At 44.3% G+C, this 24,713-nt stretch overlaps 1 protein-coding gene across 13 annotated transcripts in view; it reads left to right on the top strand.

Annotated features, from left to right (window-relative positions):
* Positions 1-24,713, top strand: part of Foxp1 (forkhead box P1) — a 405,483-nt gene that overhangs the window by 316,253 nt on the left and 64,517 nt on the right. For all 13 annotated transcript variants that reach the window (XM_040738590.1, XM_005071201.4, XM_040738594.1 and 10 more), the window contains 2 exons: positions 3,783-3,936; positions 10,540-10,744. In XM_040738590.1, coding sequence (XP_040594524.1) covers positions 3,783-3,936; positions 10,540-10,744 — 359 coding nt within the window. The remainder of the gene's footprint in view (positions 1-3,782; positions 3,937-10,539; positions 10,745-24,713) is intronic.

Genomic DNA, 24,713 nt, shown 5'->3' with positions numbered 1-24,713 from the left:
GGTCAAAAGAAGTTCAAAGACAAGGAGGGAATTTCAGTTTTTTCCCTTAGAGATCCACATTCAAGAGCATATAAATTAAGCCAAATGTTAAAAACCACAGTCTGAAAGCTGACTTCAAAGTCACAACTCTCTAATTAATGAACTGCGAGCTTCAGTTTGGACAAGTTGGGGTTTGATGCGCCCATAAATCAACATGACAGGCCTGTTTCACAGTCTCAGACAGTGCTTGTCATTGAGTCACATCAGATGTAAACACAGCAGAAAAAAGAAGGGCTATGAAGGAGGTGCAATTGATCAACAGAATTGGTAAAAACCCACTTTTGAAGCACATTATGCATGATCACAGGAAATGGTTACAGCCTCAAGAGGTTTCCCCTTCTGCTGTTGCTTTTTTGAATCAGATTTCTCACAGCCTTCAAAAGGGAGAAGAAGAATTATGGAGTTTCTCCCCCGTGGCTTGCAGGCAATAACCCCCTGTTGTTATTTTGTGCTTCTTTCTTTTCAAAGGCATCAGAATTTAGTTTTTTAAAGGTCTTTAACTCTATATTTGAAGACACACTAAAAAGGGCTGCCACTGTCACTCTTACCCGTTTCCAGGGGCTGTGCTCTTCCTTCCCGTTGCCACTTCTTATTAACCTCTTATTTGGTCTTGTAGACAGAGTTTGGAAAGCACATCCGCGTGCTGGGAAGAAAGTTCAGATGAGCTCTGAGGGCTCCAGAAAGAGGAGGAGTGGGGGAGTTCCCCAGCGAAAGAGAGAGAGTTCCCAAAGTGCTGTTGTCAGGAGGGGGAGGGCACACAAACATGACAGTGACGTCTGAGTTTGGGCAGAGAGTGATGGCCAAATGAGCACGTTGTGTGCACAGGCAAAGAGGGTTCTGCACTGGAGTAGGTTTTTGTGTTTGTTTGTTTGCATCCTGAGGACTGTGGCGTATTGTGGCCCATGACTTGGTGTGGCCAAGAGGAAGGCAAGACAGGTGGGGTCAGACAAGTGTGCCCTTGGGTTCCGCTGTGTGTCCATGGTGCCACTGGACTGTTACACCCGTAGTTAGGAGGCCCTGCTTTTCTGAAATGTCCCAAAATCACCATGCAGATGATGGTCCTCCTGTGCTGCAGTGAAGGTGTCGCATGGTGGCAGCTGTGTGGTGTGGCCTGGTGGTGATAATTTTGACAGGGTTTGAACATAGACATTGGCAAATGGGGCCAGTATATTCCTTTATGGAATGAATGTGCTGTCGTTAGAAACGCATCACTTTCTGCCTTCAGGTACTTCCTCTCCTCTTTTCTCCCTTTTCTGACTGTCCATGGATTCGTAGCTAGAGCACAATGCAGTTGCTCTCTTTTTCCCTGAAGGTAGGTTTGATATCCCCTGGGAAGTTTGACTTCACATTGAAAGATGCTCCTTTGGAGATAGGTGTTGACGGTGTCAGAGATGAAGCCCAGGCCACCACAGAAACACGGTTCCTGGATTCTGGGTGGTTTGGGAAGTAGATGGAAGAACTGGCTTTAAAATCAAGCCTGGTGTATGTGGGGGTGCCATCCTGTGTGGTGAGGTGGCTAAGTCGATTGTTTTAAAAGGGCCGTTTGTCCTGGGCAGCTATGACAGTTTATGTTAGGCAGTAGGGAGTAGCCAAAGAAAGGAAAACAGACCTTTGACTGCAGCTCTAGGGAGGGGACCTGAAGCTGAAGGTTTATCAGGGCATTTGAGCATTTTAACACTGACTGCTGACCTGTCCCGGGGCTGTGCAGAGACCTTTTTTGTATGCATTCAGCTGTGAGAAGTAAACAAACGGCCTCGTATCCTGTGTTTGGTAACTGGGTGGGGAGCATGGTTTGGCAACCAGTGTTGCTTTTAAATTCTTCTTTGGACAATGGGCCTTGTATACTTTTATATCCTGGCTTTTCAAACGTGGACAGCTTTCATGGGCTTTTCCTAGGGATGGCCACAGACAACAGAAAAGGGCATCAGTCATTTTATATAAATACACAGTTTTTAAACATTCATTTACAGTAAGACAGGAAGCACCCGCCCCAGCCTCCACTGCACCCCCCCTTCATATTTGACTTCAACAGGGGCTAATTCCCCAGTTTTTAACTGTCTCCATATCCCTCGTCTTTAATGTCGTGAGTTAATATCTGTTGAAGAAGTGAAAAAATCCTTTTGACACGAATATAACTATCACTGGGTTTCACATTAATGTGGTAACTTGGGAAGGGGTGAAAACAATTGGATCATTTTCTGCATGCTGTTCTTAAAATGAAAGTACTGGCTTTTCATTTAAATTTATTTAAATTTTTGTTGTTAGTAGTATAGAATTTGTTTTTTGGAGTGAAACTCAATTAACTTTCTCAGTGGCGTGGTGGTAAGTCTGAAATTGGTTACTAATATGAGGACGATGGCTTTCTCTCTCTCTCTCTCTCTCTCTCTCTCTCTCTCTCTCTCTTTCTGTAAAATAAACTACATGGAGGCCAAAAGGAAACCACCGTTTTTCTCTTCCTTTGAACTTTGCATCAGAAGGTCTTGGTGCACACACCATTTCATGCCCATATCAGATCAAGGTCATGTGTTAGGTTAAGTGAATGCAGTTGTTTGTAAAATATCATTATTAAGCAAAGCCAGCTCTAAAAACACTGGGTCGTCATCTTAGTTGTAAAAGTCTCACTGACCTTTGGAATAATATTCAGAATTTTAAAGAGCTCTTATGTGTTCCTTAAACATATATATTACATATATATGTACATATATATATATATAGTTCAGTTTGGAAAGGGTTAATTTTTACTTTCTAATTGTTAGTCATAATGTAGCCAAGACCTCCACCTTGATATGATTCCTAGCAGATTAAGGATATTAGATAATTTCCTTCTATTTATTGTAGTCCTGCACCGTATTATCTTTCTATCACTCAGATAATTACTGAGGAAATCTACATTAATTTTTTTGGCTGGGGTAAAGCCTGCTAAACACAGGAATGATGTATTGATGTTTTACACAACAAAAGTTTTCCTCCTGTCATTGTCCAGTCAACAGAGATATTTATCATATCATAAAGCCCCTCCTTTCTAGAACAAAGTGGGCGGGGGACACAGGACAACTTGGAGGTTGAAACTCAAGCCAACTGAAGAATCTTAAAGCTTGAAGAGCCTGTTAACATTAAACACTCATGGTGGAGTATGATGTTGTTTGCTAAATTATGAATGTTCGTAATTAAAACCTAGTGGCTGTTTCTATGAAAGATTTACAATGTTATTTCATCGTTTGTCATGGCTAATTAACAATATTAGATGAAGTTTTTCTTCTTCAAAGGTCTGATTTTTTTTCTCATTTATTTATGTCAGAAACGATAAACACTAGTGAAAGGTCCTTGTCAGTGCAGGCAAGGAGGGGGGCATCTTGCTCTCTGACACCTCAAGGGTATAAGGTTCAAATCCCTCCAGACTAGAAGGATGAAATCTCCTTTCTAGTGTGAATAATTACAGATGTCAAAGTCTCCAAAGTTCATGTAGTGACTATGGAAGGCACGCTTTTCCCATTGTTGGGAAAGCAGGCTTGTCAAAGGAATCCTTTTCCTGGGGGGGGGGTAGCAGAAGAGTTAACACAGACCCCCCACCTGTCTTCAGCCATGCTATGGTGTGTCCCTGTTAAACTTGACATTGAGCCCTCCGCCGAGCTCAGGTGGCAGTCCTCAGGGTTTTGAAGATGGTGGCGAGCTTTGAAACATGCACACTTTTAACCTTCATTGGAAAGTGGCCATCTCATTCTGCCCCTCACTGTTTCTTGCAGCAACAGCAGGTGGCTACCCAGCAGTTGGCTTTCCAGCAGCAGCTTCTACAGATGCAGCAGCTGCAGCAGCAGCACCTCCTGTCTCTGCAGCGCCAAGGCCTTCTAACAATTCAACCCGGGCAGCCTGCCCTTCCCCTCCAACCTCTTACTCAAGGTATGCATCCATTACATGGGGGGGCAGCTCTGTGGAGAAGGTGAGCAGGGGGATGGGGTGTTTCTTGATCTCTGCCTGCTTGGGATGCAGAGAATGGCCCACCTGAAACAGGCACAGAGAGACATTAGGCAAACAACCTAAAAAGCAGATGGGCCCTTACAATGCCTGTTCATGTCAAGAGGAAGAGTCAGGGATCCAAATGCTCACACGAACTGTGTTGCAGTGATGGGGGGAGGGGGGGAATCAAAGGTTCCTTGCTCTTACTAAATGTGTCAGTGCAGTCCTTGAGCATTTTGGTTCCGAATGTTTTTGAAACACACTGTTTAATCATACATATTAAGATAATGCAAGGTTCTTTTTTTTTCCCTTCCTTCTTCTCTCATCCCTGTCTCTACATATACCCCTTCTCTTCCTCCCTCCTTCTCATCCTCCCCCTTTTCCCCTCCCTCCCCTCTCCCTCCCTCCCTCCCTCCCACCCTCTGTTCTCCCTCTCTGATAGGATTTCTGACATAACTCAGGCTAACCTGGAACTCAGTAATACTCCTTCCTCCACCTCCTGAGTCTATGATGCTGGGCCTCTCATTTAAATCTTTATATCTTAGTACTATTTTATATAAGCATCATTTAAAAACTATTTCCTAATTGCATTTTTATTTGCATGTATGGCTGTATATCATAGGTGTGTCTGATGCTTGTAGAGGCCAGAAAAAGGTGTCAGATCTCCTTGGACTAGAATTACAGACAGTTGTAAGCTGCCCTGTGGATGCTAGAAATAGCTCCCAGGACCTCTGGAAGAACAGCTAGTGTTCTTAACTGTTGAGGCATCTCTTCAGTCCCCTAAACACTATCTTTTAAATATTTAGGCACACTATCAATTTTATTTCCATCATGGATGTTAAAATCAGTCTGTTCTCTAAAAATCAGTGGAATATTTTTTGTTTTGTTTGTGTTTCTGTTCCTTTTTTATACTTTTTTTCTGCTGAGTTTTAGCTAATGAGTTGAGCACTCAAGTTATTTTCTTTTTATAAAATTTTGTTCCTTGAAAAGTATCAAGAATTTTGGTGGGGTTTTTGCTGTTGATGTTTGTCTGTCTTTAGTATTTGTGTGTGTGTGTGTGTGTGTGTGTGTGTGTGTGTGTGTGTGCGCGTGCGTGCGTGCATGGTGTTTTGCCTGCATGTATTTGTATGTACCATGTGAACGTCGCACCTGTGGATGCCAGAAGAGGGTGTCAGGTCTTTGGGAACTGGAGTTACAGGTGGCTGTGGCTGTGAGCTATCATATGGTTACTGGGAATCCAACTCCCAGCCCTCTGGGAGAACAGTCGGTGCTTTTAACCAAAGAGCCATCTCTCCAGCCTGGAAAAGTATCAGTGTTTAGTAGATATCATGAATCATTTTTGAGAAATTGCTGGCATCAGAGATAAAGGTAATCTGTAGGTGTTCTTAGGAGAACCTGAGGGTGTAACCAGCTCTGATTTACTCAGGAATTAAAAGGGAATGGAGGGGAAGCCATGACTATGACTATGTTTAAAGGCCAGTTCTCTTGTCCCAATTACCCGTCTTTCCACGCATGAGCAGTCCACATTCTCAGACTCTACCAAGTACATATTGAGAGACAGAAAAGAAGCCATACTGCTATCTGGGCTCAACATGGGCAGGTGCCTTTCGTGTTATTCTACTAATAGTCATAAGTAACAAAATTCACACAGTCTTAAGTACCTCAAGTAAGAGAGGACTGATTGGAATTTAAATAGGATGATCATAGGCTCTGTCAAATACCATGATATCCTCTCCTCTCTTTTCCTTTCCTGTCTTCCTTCCTCCCTTCCTCTTTGCCTGCCTTTCTTTCCAGACAGTATCTCTCCCTTTGTAACCCAAGGCTGGCCCCCAACTCCTGTCTCAGTCCCTTGAACAACAGCTGAGAATTTAGGTGTGTACCAAGACCCAGTGTAATACCTGTTTTTTATATGAGGGATCTGAGCATCCTTGCTCCCTGGTATCCACAATGGGATCCTACAGATACCCAACAATAACTGTGTGTGGTACTGTGGCCACATCCTTAAGGCCCGCAGACCGTCCTGTTGTAGTTGACACTGGATAGATGGTAGTTACAGCTTCCTGTTGGATTCAGTTGCCTTCTGAAGCAGGGTGAGAATGATGAGTCTCTTTTGTGCAGCTGAAGAGGCAGTCGTTTGTCTAGAAACTTTTGGTGTTGCGTGGAGCCAGTGAGGCGTGTCTATTTAGGTTTTGTCTCCCGAGTCAACCACACCCAACATCTGTCCCTTATGATTTTTGTTGTTGTTTTCTTTGCTTTCAACGCTAAAACTGTGGCTTCTTTCCTCCTTTCACTTCCTCCTGCCCTCCCACCTGCCCTTGCCTTGTCTACTGAGCTGTTTGGTAGCTGAGAGGCATCGCCTCTGTTGCTGTCTGGTGGGGAGAAGTGGGAACTGAACCCAAGGCAAAGGAAGGGCACTTTGGCTAATGCATTTTTGTGCTTGCCTGATGTTACGACCTGCATTAATTACACCCTTCGGTTTATTGTTGGAAACACGGCAGGCTGTTCTGACACACCCACCGGACTTCACTTGCTCTCATCTTTTCCCACCGCTCCTATACTATTAAGTTTGCTCACTAAGGTTCATTGTTACAGTACATCAGTTAAGCCGTCCAAAAGAGGGCAATTGGGCAGTGACAAGACAAGCTCATGTGTAATGCGAAAGAAATGAACGTGGTGATGCATGCAGTGTCATCTCCGCAGTAGCACGTCAGAGACACCGTAGGCAATTCACCAACCGTGGCATTGATTGATAGGCTTAGCAGTCAGCTGTCACTATTAGCGCCTGCAACCTTAGGAAGAAGCATATGTAGCATCTTAAGGGGTGCCTGCATGTGCGCCCAAGACAACGTGAATGTAAATGTTGGCATTGCTGGCATTAGGCACTGGGTATAAAGTGGACCACAGTTATGGCTATCTCTCGTGAAGCAGGAGCTCACTTTGGTCTCCCCAGCCACCTCAGCAAAGTGGCTCGAGAGCGTTCAGTCACGTTTGAACTACAACACAATTCTTTTTTATCCGAGAGATGATGGCTTAAAACTGATGTCATTATGAGGTTTAAATCAACTTTCTGCTTGCTTGAACATGGTCACCTGGGTACGGGTGTACAAGGACAAAAAAAGGTTGATCAACTGTTTGTCTTGGAGCCAGTGATACCTGGGGTTGTAAAATTGAGTTCCACAAGCAGTAATCTGTCAACTGTCCCCACAACATACATTTTTTAAACCTGTGCCTGCATTTTCTTTTATAATGAAGGGACAGGTTGTCCTGGAAAAAAAAAAAAGAATAAAAGAAATGTAGTGAGGCGCCAGGGTTAGGTATCTGAAAGCGCTGGCAATGCCTAATGCATAATAAAACCATCAGGGTTCTTCCACAGCCCATGCATGCCCTTGCCCAGTTCCCTTACATCTGTGTGGAAAGCTGAAAGTAGGGACAGTGAATGCATTTTAAAGGCCATTTCCTAGGTTTTTTATAAGTAGAGTGGTTTTTTCCCCCTTTTTGGATTATTCTAGAGCAGTGGTTCTCAATCTTTCTAATTCTGTGATCCCTTAATACAGTTTCTCATTCTGTGGTGACCCCCAACTGGAAAATTGTTTTCATTGCTACTACATGACTATAATTTTGCTACAGGTACGAAATTAGGCAACCCTGTGAGTGAGTCTTGCAGCCCTGGGTTGAGACCTACTGTTCTAGAGCCTTGATTCTGTTTGCCATAATAAGTCTGTCCTCATTCCTTTTCATTCAGCATTTGATTGTCCTTAATTCCAATAGTTTCATACAGAAATGTCTTATTGCAACCTTTTCTTTCTTTTTTCTTTTTCTTTTCTTTTTGAATGTAAGCTCTGTATACTTGGTTATATACCAATCAGTGGGTTTGTCTAACTTGATACTCTTACTGTACCATTCTGGAAGAAACACATAACTAAAAATGAGGCATCCATGTTACTCTGGTGGGTACCAGCTTAGCTTCTGTCTGTCTTAACTCTGCCATGAAGTGTAGGCTTTCTGGAGTGCCTAGTAGTCACTGAATAACAGTCAACTAAAAAGGAGGAATAAAATCACCTGCTTCTTCTGTCTTCAGTCTATTGAGGCTGTTTCTGAGCCTAATGATCACATTGGCATTTGGCCCCGAGGTATCTGTTGTCACTCATCCAGGCCCTTCTTTCTACTTGGTCCATGTGGATGCTGAACCTGGTTTGCCAGCCCACTGGAATAAAAACAACCCAGAATCGCACTGGTACACTGTGCAGGTGTAACAAGTGGTGACCACATTTGTCTTGGCCTTGATTTGCCAGAGAAGTGCTGTCCTTTCGGACCAGCCACTGAGTCTTGCTTTTCTCAGAAGGAAGGTGTGAAAGCAGCTGTCGCTAGACCTATGTTCTTTCCCTTGCAGTTGACCCAGAAATCAATTAGTCTGAGTTGAAAAATAGATGGCTATTTCTTTTCCTGTGTTTACTCACTGGAAAATAAGAATAGGTGTTGACTTATATGCCTTCATATCAATACACCCTCATCCACAGACCAGCCTGCTCCCCCCATTGTTTCAACCCTGGTCCAAGGGTCAGCTTTGTTTACCGGCAATTGTCAGTGTGCAGATCACAGTGGCAGACCTGCTAGCTATGGGCACATCCTACCTGTCACTTTGAAAGGTGTTTGAAAATAATAGCTCACATGCAGCAAAGCCATACCCAGGATTGTGTCGTGACCTTTCCCTTTGTTTAATTTGCCTCAAGGTTTGATTTCAGGGGACAAGGAATAATTGAATATGCCTAATAACTAAATGCTCATTTGGGACAAAATCCATCAAAATATAATTGGCATTTGATTTTTATGAAGGGAGAAGGAAACCCACTCAGCTGTCGAGGATGCATTTGAAGGATCTCTGGCCACTCGATGTATTATTTGACGCTTCCTTTATAATATATATTAATTGCAAATACTCGAGCATTTGAACATTTTCCCGGAGCACTGCTTTGGAGAGACCAACTGTTTTTGTTACTGCTCCTCTTAGGAAGGCGGGGAAGGTTATTGGTCTGCTGTGCAATAATTTACTCCTCTTTGATATGCAAACGATCTACGGTGAATATAAAAAAATCCTATCAGACTCATTTCACAGTTCTTAACCACTCGGATTCTCTGGAGTCCATCGCCTCATTAGACCAGTGCTCTCCAATGCTAGCATAATTAAAATCTTTAACAGTTTAGCAAAGTAAAGATGTTTGGCTGATCACGTTGAGATGATTATCTAGCCATTGTATTCTAAATGACAAAAATAAATTAAATTTAGACCTTGGCATTTTTTTATTATGTGTTTCAAATGAATATAATGCACACAGCTTCCTTTTTTTCAATCCAGTACGTTTTTAGTTTGGTAAGAAACAAGCCTGTTTCGGCTGTTGCTATCTAACCAGAAAAAATGGCTGGTATTCTAGGAGAGCTGTGTTCCAGCAGATGGAGATGACAAACGGCGGCCCAGACATTCACTTCCAAGGGGGAGTTGCCCAGTGATGGCAGAGTGTGTGACTGCTTTTCCTTCCTCAGAGGAAGCTATTTAGCTTCTGCTGTTGGTGGGTGCAGTTCAGAGCCTGTCTCTCTGGGCATCCACACCAGCCTAAAGTATACACTGAACTAGAATTTGGGAAGTCTGGCGTGTAGAGGCTGTGTGGATAGGACAAAGATAAAAAGGACTACAGTGATGAGGTTGACATTTGACTGTATCTCATCTAAGAGAAAATAAAGACTGACACGTATTTCTTGAAGACCCCTGCCCATTTTGACCCCATTCAAACAAACAAGAGAACTTTTATTACTCCAAGCTTATTTTCCTTTCCATTTTCACTCTGCAATGGCTCATTAGCGTTGATCTCAGAAATGACAGTAATAATAGTGTTACTTGTATAAAAAGTTACACAGTCTTCAGTAGACACATCCATCAATTAAGCATGTGGTACTAGAAACCAAAATTAATGAGGAAGATAGGTGTGTTAATGAAATAATCATAGTATAATCAATTTGACTGTTAAAAGTTGAAAAGCATTTCAGGAAGACGGTATGAATTCATAATTTATGTCTAAAAGTGATTAATAAAAACTGTATTTAATAACAAAGCTATTTGTCATCATTTAAGACTTAAGCACAAAAATTACTCATTTTGTGGTTCCTGTTGTCATGAGACTATAGTTCAACAAATTTTATTTAGAGGTCTCCTATGTTGCCTAAATATAAGCTGGCCTGCCTCTACGGTCCTAAAACTGAGAAATGGCCTTTGAATGGAGGGAGTCCTGCTGCCCGCAGAGTAGCTGTGCTTGGCATCCATTTCAAGGTGTCTGTTCTGTGTGACAAGGGGACTTCAGTGGCGGCTCAGTGGGAGGGTGCACTTATCACTACTGAATTTGCCGTAGTTGGGAGGGGGAAAAAAAAAGGAAAGTGTGAACACCCAAAGCCCCCCCTAACACTAAGCTTTGTTTACTGACTCTTTGATTTAATTACTGTTTGAAGAGGACGGAATTAGCTGTTAATTGATTTGATTATCCAATTTGTTTGTTTCAGGCATGATTCCAACGGAACTGCAGCAGCTGTGGAAAGAAGTGACAAGTGCCCACACTGCAGAGGAGACCACAGGCAGCAACCACAGCAGCCTAGACCTGACCAGCACATGCGTCTCGTCCTCGGCGCCTTCCAAGACCTCCCTCATCATGAACCCGCACGCCTCTACCAATGGACAGCTCTCAGTCCACACTCCCAAACGGGAAAGGTAGGAGCACACCCAGCCTTGTCTGTGGTCAGTACTGCCTTCCACCTGGACGGGGCAGGTGGCCCTCCCCATTCCGTGTCTCTGGAAAACCTAATTGTATTTATTCATGGGGCTTGGATGCGCATATGATTACTTCAGGATGTAGTCACTATGGTTTGGGTGTGAAGCATCTAATTATTTTCACCTTTTCAACACGGAGTTAGCACTTTCTTAGATCTGCACTCGGCTCAGGAGCCCTGGCAGAAGTCTAGTAGCTCCTCATTGGAAGGGTTGGTTCTCAAGGCTTCCAGGCCAACTGTGTGCTCTGCCAGGCGCTCACTCACTCCATGTAAACTGAACTCCTTGGCTCCAAGCACCTTCGAAGGTGACAGTGGTGTGTGCTGTGGGCAATTTCAAGTCTTGCTTTAAGGAAACAAGGCACTTAGTGCTAGTTTACACTGACTGCTTCCCCCTGAAACGGGGGAACCTGGTTTCTTCATCGTGTCCCAAAAGGAAGCATGGGCCTTTTCAGCATAGACACTAAGGAGAGAATTAAATGATGGTGAGTTGAACTGAAGCTTACTCTCCCCTGACGGTCCTTGAGGTAGCACTAGTTCCTGTTTATAAGTTAAGTCCTTATATTTTCAGTGCTCTGAGTTTTTGATGAGTGGTAGGTGAAGCTTGAACTGTTTTCAAGATCCTGACTGCATTGTGTTCCTTAAAGCCCTAAGGAAATAAAGTGGTTCGTTCATTCTGTTACACCCAGAAGCGGTCTTGCCAGCATTGAAATACACTTCAGAAATGGAATATAATACTCCTCAAATGGACCATTTTACCCTATTTATTACATTTAGACCCTTTCCTATATATTTCTTATGGAGAGCTTGTGGACACAGAGGGCAAGAAGCCTTGCCAGAATTTCTCATAGCAAAACCTTTTTTATCAGACAAAAGCAAATTCTCTATTTTGTTTTTGAGTCTGAATGGCTCAGTGGAAAAGTTACACTTTATCAACTAAGTAAGTACAGTATCATTTCATGTGCTTTGTACAATGCTGAGCGCTGTGCCCTCTGTTTTAACCAGATATATATTGTCTGCAATGCAGTGTACAGCTCTACATAATTGTGTAGCGGTGTGCTGGTATGTGACTACCTGCATAGTGGTGGCCAGATAACATAATCGAGTTGAAAAATACCTCCGCTGATAGTGTAGTCATTGTAACCACACAGGTGGAGGCGTTTCCCCAGTGTTTGTAGCCCTGGTCGTGGACTAAACTTGTTGTGCTATTGGTTGTGTAGAAAGTATAGCATACACAGTTATAAACAGGACATAACCCTTAACAGTGATGATGTGACCAGTCAATGTGCTTACTGTACTGTGCTGTGTAATGGTTAGTTTAGGACCTACTCCTACTGTACCTCTCCCCACACAAAAATATTTCACCATGTTACTGTGGCAGCAACCTCCTACATCATGTATTACCCCATGCCTCGTGCTTGGTTTTTCTTGTGCTTGCTTTAATGTTGTTTTTCTTGTGTTTGGTTCAATATTGGGTTGATCTGCCCATCCCGTTGGGGCTGTAGGAGTAGTAGATGACCATACCATATGTGCTTGCATATGCACACGTAGTCCAGATGTGTAATCTTGTACCATTTAGGTCTTGTAACCTGTGATGTTGCTCATGACTCAGAATGTATCCCTCCTGAGTGGCACACATACTTATACATGTCGTCTGTGTATGTACCAGATTTGAGCTTAAAAGCCATCAAAGGTTTTCAGAGTGAGAGTAACACATGTTATAATTAATAGCTGCAAGACTCCTTGAAGATTTGTTTGCAATGTCTCTGGTAGAAATGGAAAGAACTAAAAGACGCTTTAAGCCTAGTGATCTAGAAGGGGCTGAGGAATAGCCTAGGCCAAACTCAGGTTCCTGGGTTTCCAACTTTCCAGTGGTGAAGGATAAAGGTACCTGAAACTAGTCTTTGATCTTGCCTTGGAATCTATTATAATGTCTTTATTAGGCTTCTTTTTTAATTTCCAAGTAGCAAACCTTAGGTGGCTTTAACAGAAAGATTCCGGGCTGCTGCCCTTTGTGGTACCGGCTTTCCCCGTCCCAAGGCTGATGCTGTCCATTTACTGCAGAGTGATTGAATTACATCTTTATCCATAGGCGGAGCAGGAGGCCATGCACTGAAAAATGCCGACTGATGCACTTAAGGTATTTGTTGCAATCTTGTCGGCCGCTGTGGAGACTGCACAGACTTTCTGTGACACTGAAAGTCTCCTTGTTTAGATGCACTGTGCTCTCGGTTTCCTCCTAAAAGGTTATGTATCTGCAGTCTGGTGATGGAACAGCAAGGAGGCAAACCAGAGAAGAATAGGCCTTTTCATGTCTTAAGACACGTTTGAGAGTAAGTGGATCTAAGACACAGTCTGATTCCCGCAGACTAAGTTTGTTTGATTTTTTTTTATGGTCCTTATTTGTCTGCACAAATGTTGCATTTAATCTTATGCTAAAATTAGACTGTGGGTCAGAAAAGAATTGAGAGTTCCACCAGCCTGAGTCTGCACGTGAGAAAGGGCTATGTTCTTGCTACGCACGCAGAGAGCAGGCAACTAGGAAATCATACGATGTTAGTTACTCCCTTGATTGTCCCATTTCATAGTATCTCATACACCGACGGTGGCTGGATTCAAAGAAGACTCTGGCGCATGCACTTGCCTTTAATTTTTGGTGGGTGCAGGGTCTTGTACATACATTCACCTTGTACCAGCAGACTTTGAGCTGATTCTAATACCTTAGATTAATGATAGCTTAGTAGCTTTAAGCTTATCGAGGTGATCGGATCAACCATCAATAATCTTTAAGCCGGTTGTATATAGATACAGGTACTTTAAAATGAGTATTAACATGTGCTTACCTCATCAGGATGAATATTTGTTTATTCACTTATTGGCAATGCTGGGGATATGCTAGGCAAGTGGTCTACCACTAGCCCTCAGCCCCTTACTCTGGTGTTTTTTAAGTCCCATAGGTGGTGGCCACTTTACCTGTAGAAAATAGTAGCAAAGGGAAGGAATGGGGGGTTGCCACTAAGGAAGTGTGTTCTCAAGGGTAGATACCCTGAGCTGTCAGGGACACACCTCAGGAGTTCTCCTTCCTGCCACGAAAACCTTTTATCCCTCCCTCCCTAGGGCATTTGTGAAATACACATCCTTACAAGCTCCCCTGTGATTGCCAGGGAATACACTTTTCCCTTCACCCTCAAGAGCAGTAACCGAACAAGCAAGAGGCCTTGCCACTGTGCATGGCAATCCAGCCCGGGCACAGTTAGCCGCCTTCAGGGGATCGTTTTCCTGAAAAGATCTAGGAGTGCTGTGTGTGAAAATTGGTTGGAGAGAGAAAGAGGGAGGATTTGTGTTGTTGTTGTTTTTAAAGTCGTGGGATGTGTAAGGCTCTTACCTGGCTCACACATATCTCCGCGCCATTTGGAAACCCCCGCCTTCCCACTCTTGCCCCGTTTTTTTTCAGCCTCTGTGAGCAGCCGCCGCAGCAGTAGCTCTGGGGTTTGGTGAGCTGCAATCTGTTAAGGAGATAAATAATGTGCTTGGCACGACACTCCTACTCTCCTCTTTAATTTGTCTTACACAAGGAAAATTATAATTAAATCATTCAGGGTAAACCCTTGAGTGTAGAGAAGGGAAGAAACCCACTTTGGCAAGGATTGCCAATAGAAACCCACTTCCCTGTTGCGTAGGGTGGAGATGCCCATCAGTATTCAGCAGTGTACGAGGAGGAGCGGCCCGTGTGATTTGTGAGGCGGATGCCAACACTCAGATCAAGGCTTGTTAAGATCCTGTCCCCGTGCTCTCATGGACGGTCAGCATCGTTAGAATTCAGTGCGGTGCCACGCTTGCTGCTTTGAGTCTCTCCTGACAATTTAATAATGTTTATTGTGCTGATTATATATAAAACCACCGGTGCAATAAACACCCCTGTTGTCAGTGCCTCGGAGGAGCGTGGTGGGATCAAGTTGAGCGTGCCCAATGCTAAGGGAGAGACGCGGGAGGAAGCAGCTGTGATCGAGCCTCCGTGATCATGCCTTGCTGCTGTGGAGTGACAACCTCTTAGCACGCAGACCTGAGTGAGACCTGGGATGCCTGCACACGTAAAGGCATTACCTTGTTCGGGGACTGTCTCCCTTCAGGAAATTCCAAGTTTTGGTGTGGGTAAACAGAACCAACAGAATGCAAATGAAACATTTATTAAAATGCTAAATTTAGTAAGCCCTTTGAGCTTCTTGGATCAAAGCAGCTATGTAAATACAAATAGCAATTACTACTTAAGTAATTGCCTGAATTAAAATTCTAAATATCACATTATATTATGCTGCATCAGGGAAGGGAAGGCACATTAAATCAGTCCCTTCTTGCTTGCCGGTTGCCGCTAGACTATTGCGTATGGAGTGATGTCTCATTTTATTCACAGGACTAGTTGGGATGCGGTGGGGACTGTCACCCCATTTTACAGACGAGGAAGCTGAGTTCCAGAAACCAGTGATGGTTCTACAGTACATGACTGATTTAGTGTCGTAGCCAAGATCCATATTCAGATCTGACTTTCAAGTTTTCCCATTCAGTATAGAAGTGAATGCCTAAGTGAAAAAAGCAAAGTCCCTGAGAGAAACTTATGTAATTGCAGTTCAAGCAACAATCAATTACTGCCTAATATTGTGTGCACAGTACAACATATAAAGGAAAATGAGCCCCCTATTTATTTTCCTATAGATAAAAATAGTTCCTAGGTCTTTTTATCTTTGATGAAGGAAGGTGAGATTCATAAGCTATACATCACTTCTGGTCTGAAGTAGTACTCGAGGACAAGAAAAGCAAATCCCCTCCAGGACACGCACACAAACAAATGCAAGCAAGGCTGTGTCCTCTACAGGCTCCCCCTTCACTTCCACCCTGCCTTGTAAATCTTGTGTGTCCTCGCCACGTATCACGTGGTCTTCATTCTATTTCAGCTCCCTTTTGCCATCCAGATTAGAAATGCTACCCCCTCCCCATTCCTTCTCAGCTCTTTGACGACACAGTTCAGTCATTAGCAAACGTTTTAGGACTAGTATTTCTCTGATTCACAGTTCTGCTCAGTACTCGTTGCAAGATTCCCTTAAAGCCTTTGGTTAAAGAGGTTTCTTCCAGCTCTGCCAAGATCACAGTTGTGTGGCCTCTGCCTGCTCTGAGGCAACCATCTCCTTAGACACGGTGACCCACACGGGAGCTCTTCACTGTGAGCTCACTGGTCCTCAGTCCAGGCGTGGGGTGACGTTCTGTGTTTTCAGGCTCACTTACTGGCGTCGCCCTGTGTGCCCCAGTTGCATTTTCTGCACCGTGTGGCTGGCATCTGCCTTCGAATACGCCTGGAAGGCTGCTGCGTAGTTTCTGTGCTCTTTGTACCAGTCCAGCTGATTCTGGGTCTCTGGTTTTGATCTGTGGCCTTGTGGACACAGTGCTGCATATTTACCAGTATCTCAGAAACTTTAGTGTTTGTGGTCCTCCTGATACTTGTGAGCATCAGGGAACTTGGAAATGTGGACTTCCCTGGTGTTTTAATTTGCTTCCTCTTTTGAGAAAAAAAATAACAAATTTTGGTTGATGAAGAAATGTTGGTGCCTTTGGATAAATTGCTAACATTCTGGAAGTTTGTTTTCAGAGCCTTTCTGGACACAGGAACCTTTACCTTTGCATATTCTCGAAGCCACATTTAGGGGGTCTGATGAATCAGAGATTTCAGCAGTAAACTCAAGTTTCCATTTTTGTGAATAATACTTTCACACTGAAAATTGTTGTTTCTTGTAAATCACCTTGTTTTATATTTCTTTTGATTCAAAGCACCAAGAAAACTCCCTACCCTAATCATTCTTTCCATTAAAGCATTTCCGAGAGAGAAGGGGTGGTCAAATACTGGTTGCACGTGTTGCTCCTACAAGCTGCTGATGCATGTTAGATGCTTAAATGATGTATTAAAAAGGCCCACACTGTGTGATACTCCCCACACCACCTATCCCCCTCCCCGCCAAATTCAGTCTTCCTACTTCTGTAAATAGTTTTGTTGGGACACTGTCTTGCTTATTTGCATATTTTCATTTACATATTTCTCACAATTTCGAGCATGAGTATTGCCAACCTAAATCTTGTGACCCACTGAAAAACAGAGATTTACCTAAACAAAGGTGGAATATTTATCACCTGACAAATTTGGGGGGAGCTGCCTGTTTCACCATTAGGCTGTTTCTCAGATCCTGCAGTGACATTCTCAGAGGTTTGTTTGTTTGTTTTCCCAGTGCTGGGGATTGAGGATAGAGGTTTTGTTGAGCGCTCAGGTCTCCAGGCTACTAGTACTTTTCAGGACTTGCTTTTCTTTGGTCTAATATGGTGTATATGACTTGGTATTTGTCACACAATTGCTCTTGGCTACCCAAAGCTATCGACTCATAGTTGTGTTGTACCTTGCCGTGTAAGAAACTTAAGGGTCTCAGACCTACTAATCTGGGCTGTGTGTTGTCATAGATTCCCAGAAGCTGGCCACAGATGCCCATTCAAGTATAAGAAACAGCTTCACCAGATATCATCTTGTGGGAAACATCATACTTACTTCTCACAGTTGTGTAACATTCTGGACATGTCCACAAAACTAGTGGCTTGCCACTCACATTCAGGTTAGCAGACATGCATTAGACAGCCCTTGCCACTCACATTCAGGTTAACAGACATGCATTAGACAGCCCAGTCCCACCCACTCCCCGTTCTCAAGAGTTACTAAGAGACCTTGATTTGAGGCCCATGTCCTGGCCCTGTGGTCAGAGGCAAGTGGCACTCTTTCAGGGTTTTCTATCTTTCTATTTTTTGGAAAATCAGAACATGGCAGGCGATAGTGATGGCACACAATGAATGCCTCTGTCTGCAACTGTTCTTGTGTGTGAAACTTCATGCCCACTAGATTTAGTAGAAATCTTGGTCCTGACTTTTCCTTTTTTAATCCTCTCAGTAATTGCACAGATGTTGCCTCCAGACCCCAACAGATGTTAAAATTTGCAGAAGTTAGATAGCATGGGTGACCACATAGAGGACTAGACTAGACCCCCTAGGTCTTCCTGACCCTCAAGGGCGCGGTTGTCAGGAGACAGCTCATCAGAACAACTCTAACTGAGAGCTGGACATTTGATTGGTAGATTCAGAAATCAAGCTGAGGAGACTGAAACCCCAATGGCTGTCATCTGTTTCCCAGCCTCTGTTTGTACTGCTAGGATTTGAAAGAATTCCTAAGAACTTCCCAGGGCATCCGTCGTCTACACCACTTGCCTGCCATGTTTCCAAAGAAGGGAATGAAGAGGCTGGAAAGTGAACGTGTGCAGCGGAGTGTGAGGACCACTCTGCTCCCATAAAGGGTGAGGGACAAGTGGTCATGGAGAACTGGGATGGCTCCGGATGATGGCTGCGTGGTGAGCATCTTGCTCTAAAGCCAGCTCCCATTCTCCTCACCAGCGGGAAAGTAACTTGCTGGGGGCAGAAATGGCCTCACTTTTGCTAGCTAGGAGCACCCTGGGGCTCAGCAACATTGAATCCCAAGCATCTGCTGCATGCATGGCAGCCATCATGCTCTGAGAAGCAGGCATTTACTATGTGTTTCATTGCTCCTAAGTGATCCTTCTTGGCCTCCTTAGAAGGAGGAAAGAAAATTCTTTCAGGACAGTGTAGTATAGCATGGTGCCTCCTTACCTCCCATCATCCACACATGAAGGGAGAGCACAGAGAGGAAAACTTGAAAATGTTGCAGTGCCATAAGGGAAAGGTTTATAGATTTTTCTTGACTGTTCACTTTGTGGAGTGATTAAAAGAAAAAGAAAGAAAAGGAAGAAAGAGTGAGCCCAGTGATCATTCTCTAACAGCTGTTGTATGCTACCTCAATAAAGTGCCTTTTACCATAACATAGCATCATTAGACTCCATAAATCTTACCCTGTTTATTGTGCTTAACTGACAAACACTTTCCAGTAAAATGACATCATTGGCGTAAGGAGTTATGTTCATTTTATAAGTTGCTCTTAAATTTAGCTGATTTTAATTTTTTTCCCTTTGAATGTTGGATGATATGATTCCCCAACTGTGCCTATAATCTGCCAGGTTTTCCACCCCAAATAATATTTGAGGCCTGCCACTCTTAGATCTCATGGACATTGTCTTTTGATGCAGGATCATTGCTAATGGGAGTTTATCACAGACTCCCAGGTCAGCACCCGTGCCCCTCCCTCCTGAAAACACGCATTTGCATTCTGATACTGACGACACACTGAAGGTGGAGAGTGTGTAGCTGAGGAAGAGTGAGAGCCAGGCTCTGGGGACCGTCAATTACCCCACCTGCCGTGCTGTACTTACAGCCTATACATGCGTATGCCGAACCTCACACCTTTACCACCTGGGACTAGAAGAGGAGAAATGTTCTTTTGTTTGTTTGTTTTTCCAGTGGCCATTGGAACCATCCAGTGTCATCCTATTCTCATGTGAATAGCAAGTTTCCATGTTCTTAAGTCAATAGTGGGGCCAGTGCTAGGAGTATAACTGGAAGCCACGTTGCTATCAGGTCAAGATTCATAAAAGTGCTCTTCCATGCTGCTCCCCGGCTGGTCTTTGTACTGTTTGCTTTCTGCACCTATCTTTCCCCAGGCCTGGCTCTGTGGGCCTTTGTAAGGGAGATACCCCTCTTGCAAGCTGGCTCACTGGGGTGATTCATACGAATGCGTTACATATGTACAGCATGCCTGAAGTTCTTTATTCTACCCCCTTTTGTGATCAGTCAAGGCCCAAGTATATTATAGAGTGTAGACTCCTCATTAAAACAATAGTGGGAGCTCACAAAGGGAAATTGTTAATATGTGTTCCAGCCTGTCACTTCTGCCTGTGTGAATGCAGAAGATAACCGCTCCTTTGGGAAACTACTTCGGGAATTGAGCAACACATCCGCTAGCCAGAGAATTCTCCTAACTGCAATTTTCTTTTTTTGTGTGTACTCAGAAATAACATCCTTATGGGCTGCTCGGTGCCACTGCACAGACAGAGCACAATTGCCACAGCCCAGGTGGCGTTAATATGGGACAATCCCCCGGGCACATGTCGCCAAGAGTTGTACAGCTTGTTCAGTGTCTTCATCCATATGGCAATCTGTCCCATTCACAGAAAGGCATCAGGGCTGCGCCGGGTGGGGACCGTGGTCAATGTAGTGTGAAGAGTCAGCCTCCGTTCATGGCCGCCTCCCTCATATGGCATATTTAATTGTAGAGCAGCAAGCCCACATGACATGAAAGCACACACACACACACACACACACACACACACACACACACACACTTGTTTCTTTATTCCTCAGTTTCAGGAGCATGTGGTTGAGTAAACAGGCAACATTCTAGCGTACTAAACACCGGTGATGAATAGAGTGTCAGCTAAAATCTCACACAGAGACCTTTCTCGGCACTTGCTCAGGAGTAACTCAGTTTAAACTTTGCATGCTTGGACTCAAATCATTCGAGACACCAAAACTCTCCTCTTGTTCTCTTTTTCTCTCTCTTGCAAGTGCTAAATGTTTTTCTTGTCCAATTTGAATGGTCGGGCTAAATAATTTTGGTTTCTAAGTCTTTAAATAGAAAAAAGGAAAGGGGGGATGCAACTAACCTTATAATAGTGAGAGATCCCAAGTCCCTGGAGGGGAGATCTGCAGAGAATGGGGCCCCTCCAGACCTACGAGGTGAAAGGAGGCCTGGTTTTTAAAGGCACTCAGGACATTTTACCCGAAGGCATAGCAGACTCCCGGTTAGCTCCTGGCCCCAAGTCATGTTCTGCTTTTGTGTAACTATTTGTGTTCTTGTTTTGTAAACAGACCCCATAGCAACTGTAGGCTGTGGTGTGCTCTACCTGCAAGCCTCCCTAAACAAACAGACTCTGATGACCTTCAACTCACAGGCCTTTTATAGTCTTCAGAGGAGGCTGTCGCTAGGCAGGCTGATCTCCTCTCTGTCTTTCCTCCCTTTCCTTTTAGAAACATACTCTCTTGGATCTCTTGTGCGGTGTGTGTGCTCTATGCTGACTATGAGTATTGAAAGAGCTTGAGGACTGAGATGGCTGGCAGAAGGGGACAGATCCCTAAAGTGTGTGGGGAGATGAAGGGTGCGGTGTGTGTGCTTTGAAGGGGGCGGGGTGAGTCATCTGGTACAGTTCAAGGTCACTGTATATCCATAATTGTGGTTGTGTCTCTCCCTTTGTATTTGAACCATTGATGGGAACATTCTGGTGCTTCTGAGCCCCTATATTCAACTCACATTTCTCCATATGAGTCATAGCTATGACAAGAATGAGACATCTCGTGTTAAAGATCAGTGTGAGAAATAAATGGCAGTTTACTTTAATTAGAAAAAAATTGACACCAAGAGCTGGGATAATCCAGTGGCGTTTGAATAAATTAGAGGGTGGTACAGACCGGAATAAAAAGAAACTTAACAAGGACAAATGGGAAGTTGTCCAGAGTTTGGCGGGAAAAAAAATGTGTTTCTAAGTGGGACACCAGTCAAGGGACAGCACTAACATATCTGCTCAACCAGACTTGCCTAGTGGCAGTCACATACCAGGTGTCTAAGCTCCAAGAGTTACAGCTGGGGAGCTTCAGAATATTCCTCAGGGAGCACACACTGCAGTAGAAGAGAGATAGAGAAAACATACAGAAAACATACAGTGCCATAGAGAAAAGACAGTTAAATGGGACAGGAAGGCCCAGGAAGGAGCTCAGTGTTACCATGTGGGCTTAAGGATAAATGGGCAAGGCCGAGCTAGTGAATGACCTTTGAACGGGTCATAAAATAGTTCTCTCGCCTCAGGGCACAGCAGAGGCAGAAGGAGAGTATACTCTGCCAGGCCACTACCCCTGTCTTACTTAGATCAGGGTCTCTGTGTGGAGAGATGTTATGCACATGGGTACCAATGATGGGCCCCATTTTCCACCTCTGGAATTAGTGTAATGTGTCATACCAGGTCTGGCCAATGCGTTAGACTATGACAATCGAAGAACTTATCCTGTAGTTCCCCATCAATGCGCACTGTTGTCACTACTATGGAATATATTTATCAATAAATTCAAAATACGGTTGTTTTGTACCAGTTGTAGTCTCTGCATATTAAAAGATGACCATGGTACAGTTCTTCCCCCTTCAGGAAGGAGCTCCTTTTGACCAGAGAGGCAAATGTGGAGACAGACACTTGTCACAGAAGGATACAGCTAAATCTAACACAGTGTATGATTGGCTAAAAATAAACATGGCTGCTAGTGGGATACCAGAGCTCAGCTATCCCCTCCACACATGTGCCTCCTGTGAGGGTTTTAGATCCACTGGGCCCCAGAGAAGTTCAGCTGTCTCATCTAAGTGGACCTTTGTCACCCACCACTACCAGCCTGGCACTCAGTAGGTGCTAAATCTGCCGCAGGGACTGGGTGTGATGGGCAGAGGAAAGTGAGCCAGGGATATATCAATGGGCATGAACCCATCAAGAGCCCTTCAGTATGCCCACCTTCCGTCCACATGTGGCATGCACCTAGGTGGCCTGTGGCATAAACTGCAGAGGTTTCTAACAAGTAGAGCAGCTAGGTTTCTGCTAAGCAAGATTTGAAGCTTAAAGACACATGCACAAGAAACACCTGGAGGGCTGGCCGAGCTGCAGGCATCGTTGCGTCAGTGTATGAAGGTAGGGGGGTCTAAAAGCTGATGTCTTCATCAATCCCCCTCTGAGAACTGATTGGTACCTGTGTACTGTGCCATCCTTTATGGGATGTGTGAGGATTCTCACTAATGGCCGTCTACTGTTAAGGACAGAGAACCTGTGTAAAGTGTGGTAACTAGAAAAAAGTCTGGGTCTCACCACCAAGATTCATCACTCCAGAGACGCAAGTCCTCAAGGCTGTGTGGCCCAGCACAAAGGGTCCTGAGGTTGGCCTTTTTCCTATCTCTAAGTGTTCTCTGGTTTTGTCGATACAAACTTTTTTATTTTGGTGTTTTTGAACTTCCCTGATCCGTCTCCCAGCTGAGCTCCTATAGGTACTTTAATGCCTGGATCACAGATCACAACATCCAGTCTCAGAGTCCTGTTCAGTCATTTCTCCGCTGCTGGGGTGTCAGGCATAACTATGTCAGAGCAAGAGTGTCTACTTCTACTGTCATTCCCCAGTCCTTGCCACTGTTACTCTTTACCATCAGTTAAAAAACAAACTTAACATTTTTTCTCCTATTAAATGGTTTCAAAATCAGGTACCCACATATTCTAACATACTACCCATGCTAAAATATCAGAGGCTGAGAGAGAGAATGAGATATGTGTATGCATATACACATTTAAACACTGTCATTTTGGTGGAGTCCTATCCATTTGGGAACTGCATGCACCCTGACTTGGGAATTCCAAGCTGTGCTGCTTACCCAGTGGACATGACTATGTTCTGCAAGGAAGAAACATTCAACATAAATAGAGCATGTCTTTCTCAGGAAATGCGGAAGTCTGATGGCTTTGAGCCAGGGTGTCTCAAGCTCACCTGTCCCTTCCTCTCCTGTCCCCGCATCCCACTGCTCACGCTCCACTCTTCCGCCTCTGGAGAAGGTGGCTCTTGACGGTCTTGTCTTGACTGACACTTGAAGCAGTGGTGGTGGAATTTTCAACTGTGCTCTTTGGGGTTCTGGGTGTTACACATGGGCTCCTCTAACATATGGCGAAGGTTTCACAATGACCTTGTGACTCACCAGTGCAAACACACAGAATGAGATGCCTGCCTACTGGCGTTAATAACTTTTGGATTAGTGGCCCCTGTGTCTGTATTGACACAGTTGCTCATAGCACTCCTCGGGAAAGCTTTCTGTTTTCTTAATGAGACACTGGTGTTAATACGGCCAATGGTATAGAGTCTTAGTTACAGATTCGAACATGTCTTGCTGGTGTCCAGAACAAAGGCTGGACCTTGGCCACCTCGTCCTCTTTACGTCTGTTTATTATCTCACTCATCACCTTGCAAATGCAGGTGTTCTGCCTCTGTCACTACCCACCCTGGGTGCTGCACTGAGGCCCTGCCCAGCCTTGAGTTCTATAGTGCTCATTCTCCCCACTGATCCATTGTCCAACACACTCCTGGTGAGTAGGAAGACAGATTCCGAGTTCCTCTCAGGAGAGCTAAGAAAAGGGGGTCAGTTCATGTTGGTGATATGATCCGTGATGGAGGTTAACTGCCAAACATACTGCCAGGCTGGCACTCAGCTTCCAGTGCTTAGCAACCAATGGCCAGCCACATAGCTAGCCTACACATGAGATGTCCCCACCTCTGCAGTGTCCGGCTCTGCTTAAGAGCACTGGGCACAGTGGTCTGTGGAGTGGGGGCCCCCTGTGAGACTTGTCCAGTACATGTAGGATGACTAGAAGGTTCTTCCTCAGTAGAAATCAAACAGGAAGTATGTTTTCAGAGCTTTGCTGTTGTGTCGGTGTCAGCATAGAAAGCTAGATGGCTAGCTCCCACACGGATGTCCTGGAGGCCTTAGCTGGCGACTCCTTAGGCGTCTAAACAGGCGCCTCTTTGTTGTGGAGATTGGCCCATTTACTTGTAGGATTATTTGTGGTATTCTCTTTAAAGCAAGTCATTTTTAAAATTTAAGTTGAACACGTCTCATCCTCTGAAGTGGCACCTGTGAAGTCATCTAATACACATGACACTGTGTCTGTGGGTCTCCTTGCACATGTCTCTTCCATCTGGCCTTGTTAGCAGACTCTGTGTATGGCGTGATCATTACATGTGGGCATCTCAGTAGGATTTCCTCACTGTGTAACAGAAAGGACCTTGGCTCTGTGCTTCTAAAGCCAGACTGAGTAGTACACTTGTTTCCTGGGAAAAATCTAGAACCTGTACTTGCTGTC

The sequence above is a fragment of the Mesocricetus auratus genome, unplaced genomic scaffold (genome assembly GCF_017639785.1).
Source record: "Mesocricetus auratus isolate SY011 unplaced genomic scaffold, BCM_Maur_2.0 Super-Scaffold_100676, whole genome shotgun sequence".
Classification (NCBI taxonomy): domain Eukaryota; kingdom Metazoa; phylum Chordata; class Mammalia; order Rodentia; family Cricetidae; genus Mesocricetus; species Mesocricetus auratus.
This window is presented reverse-complemented; position numbering and strand designations above follow the sequence as displayed.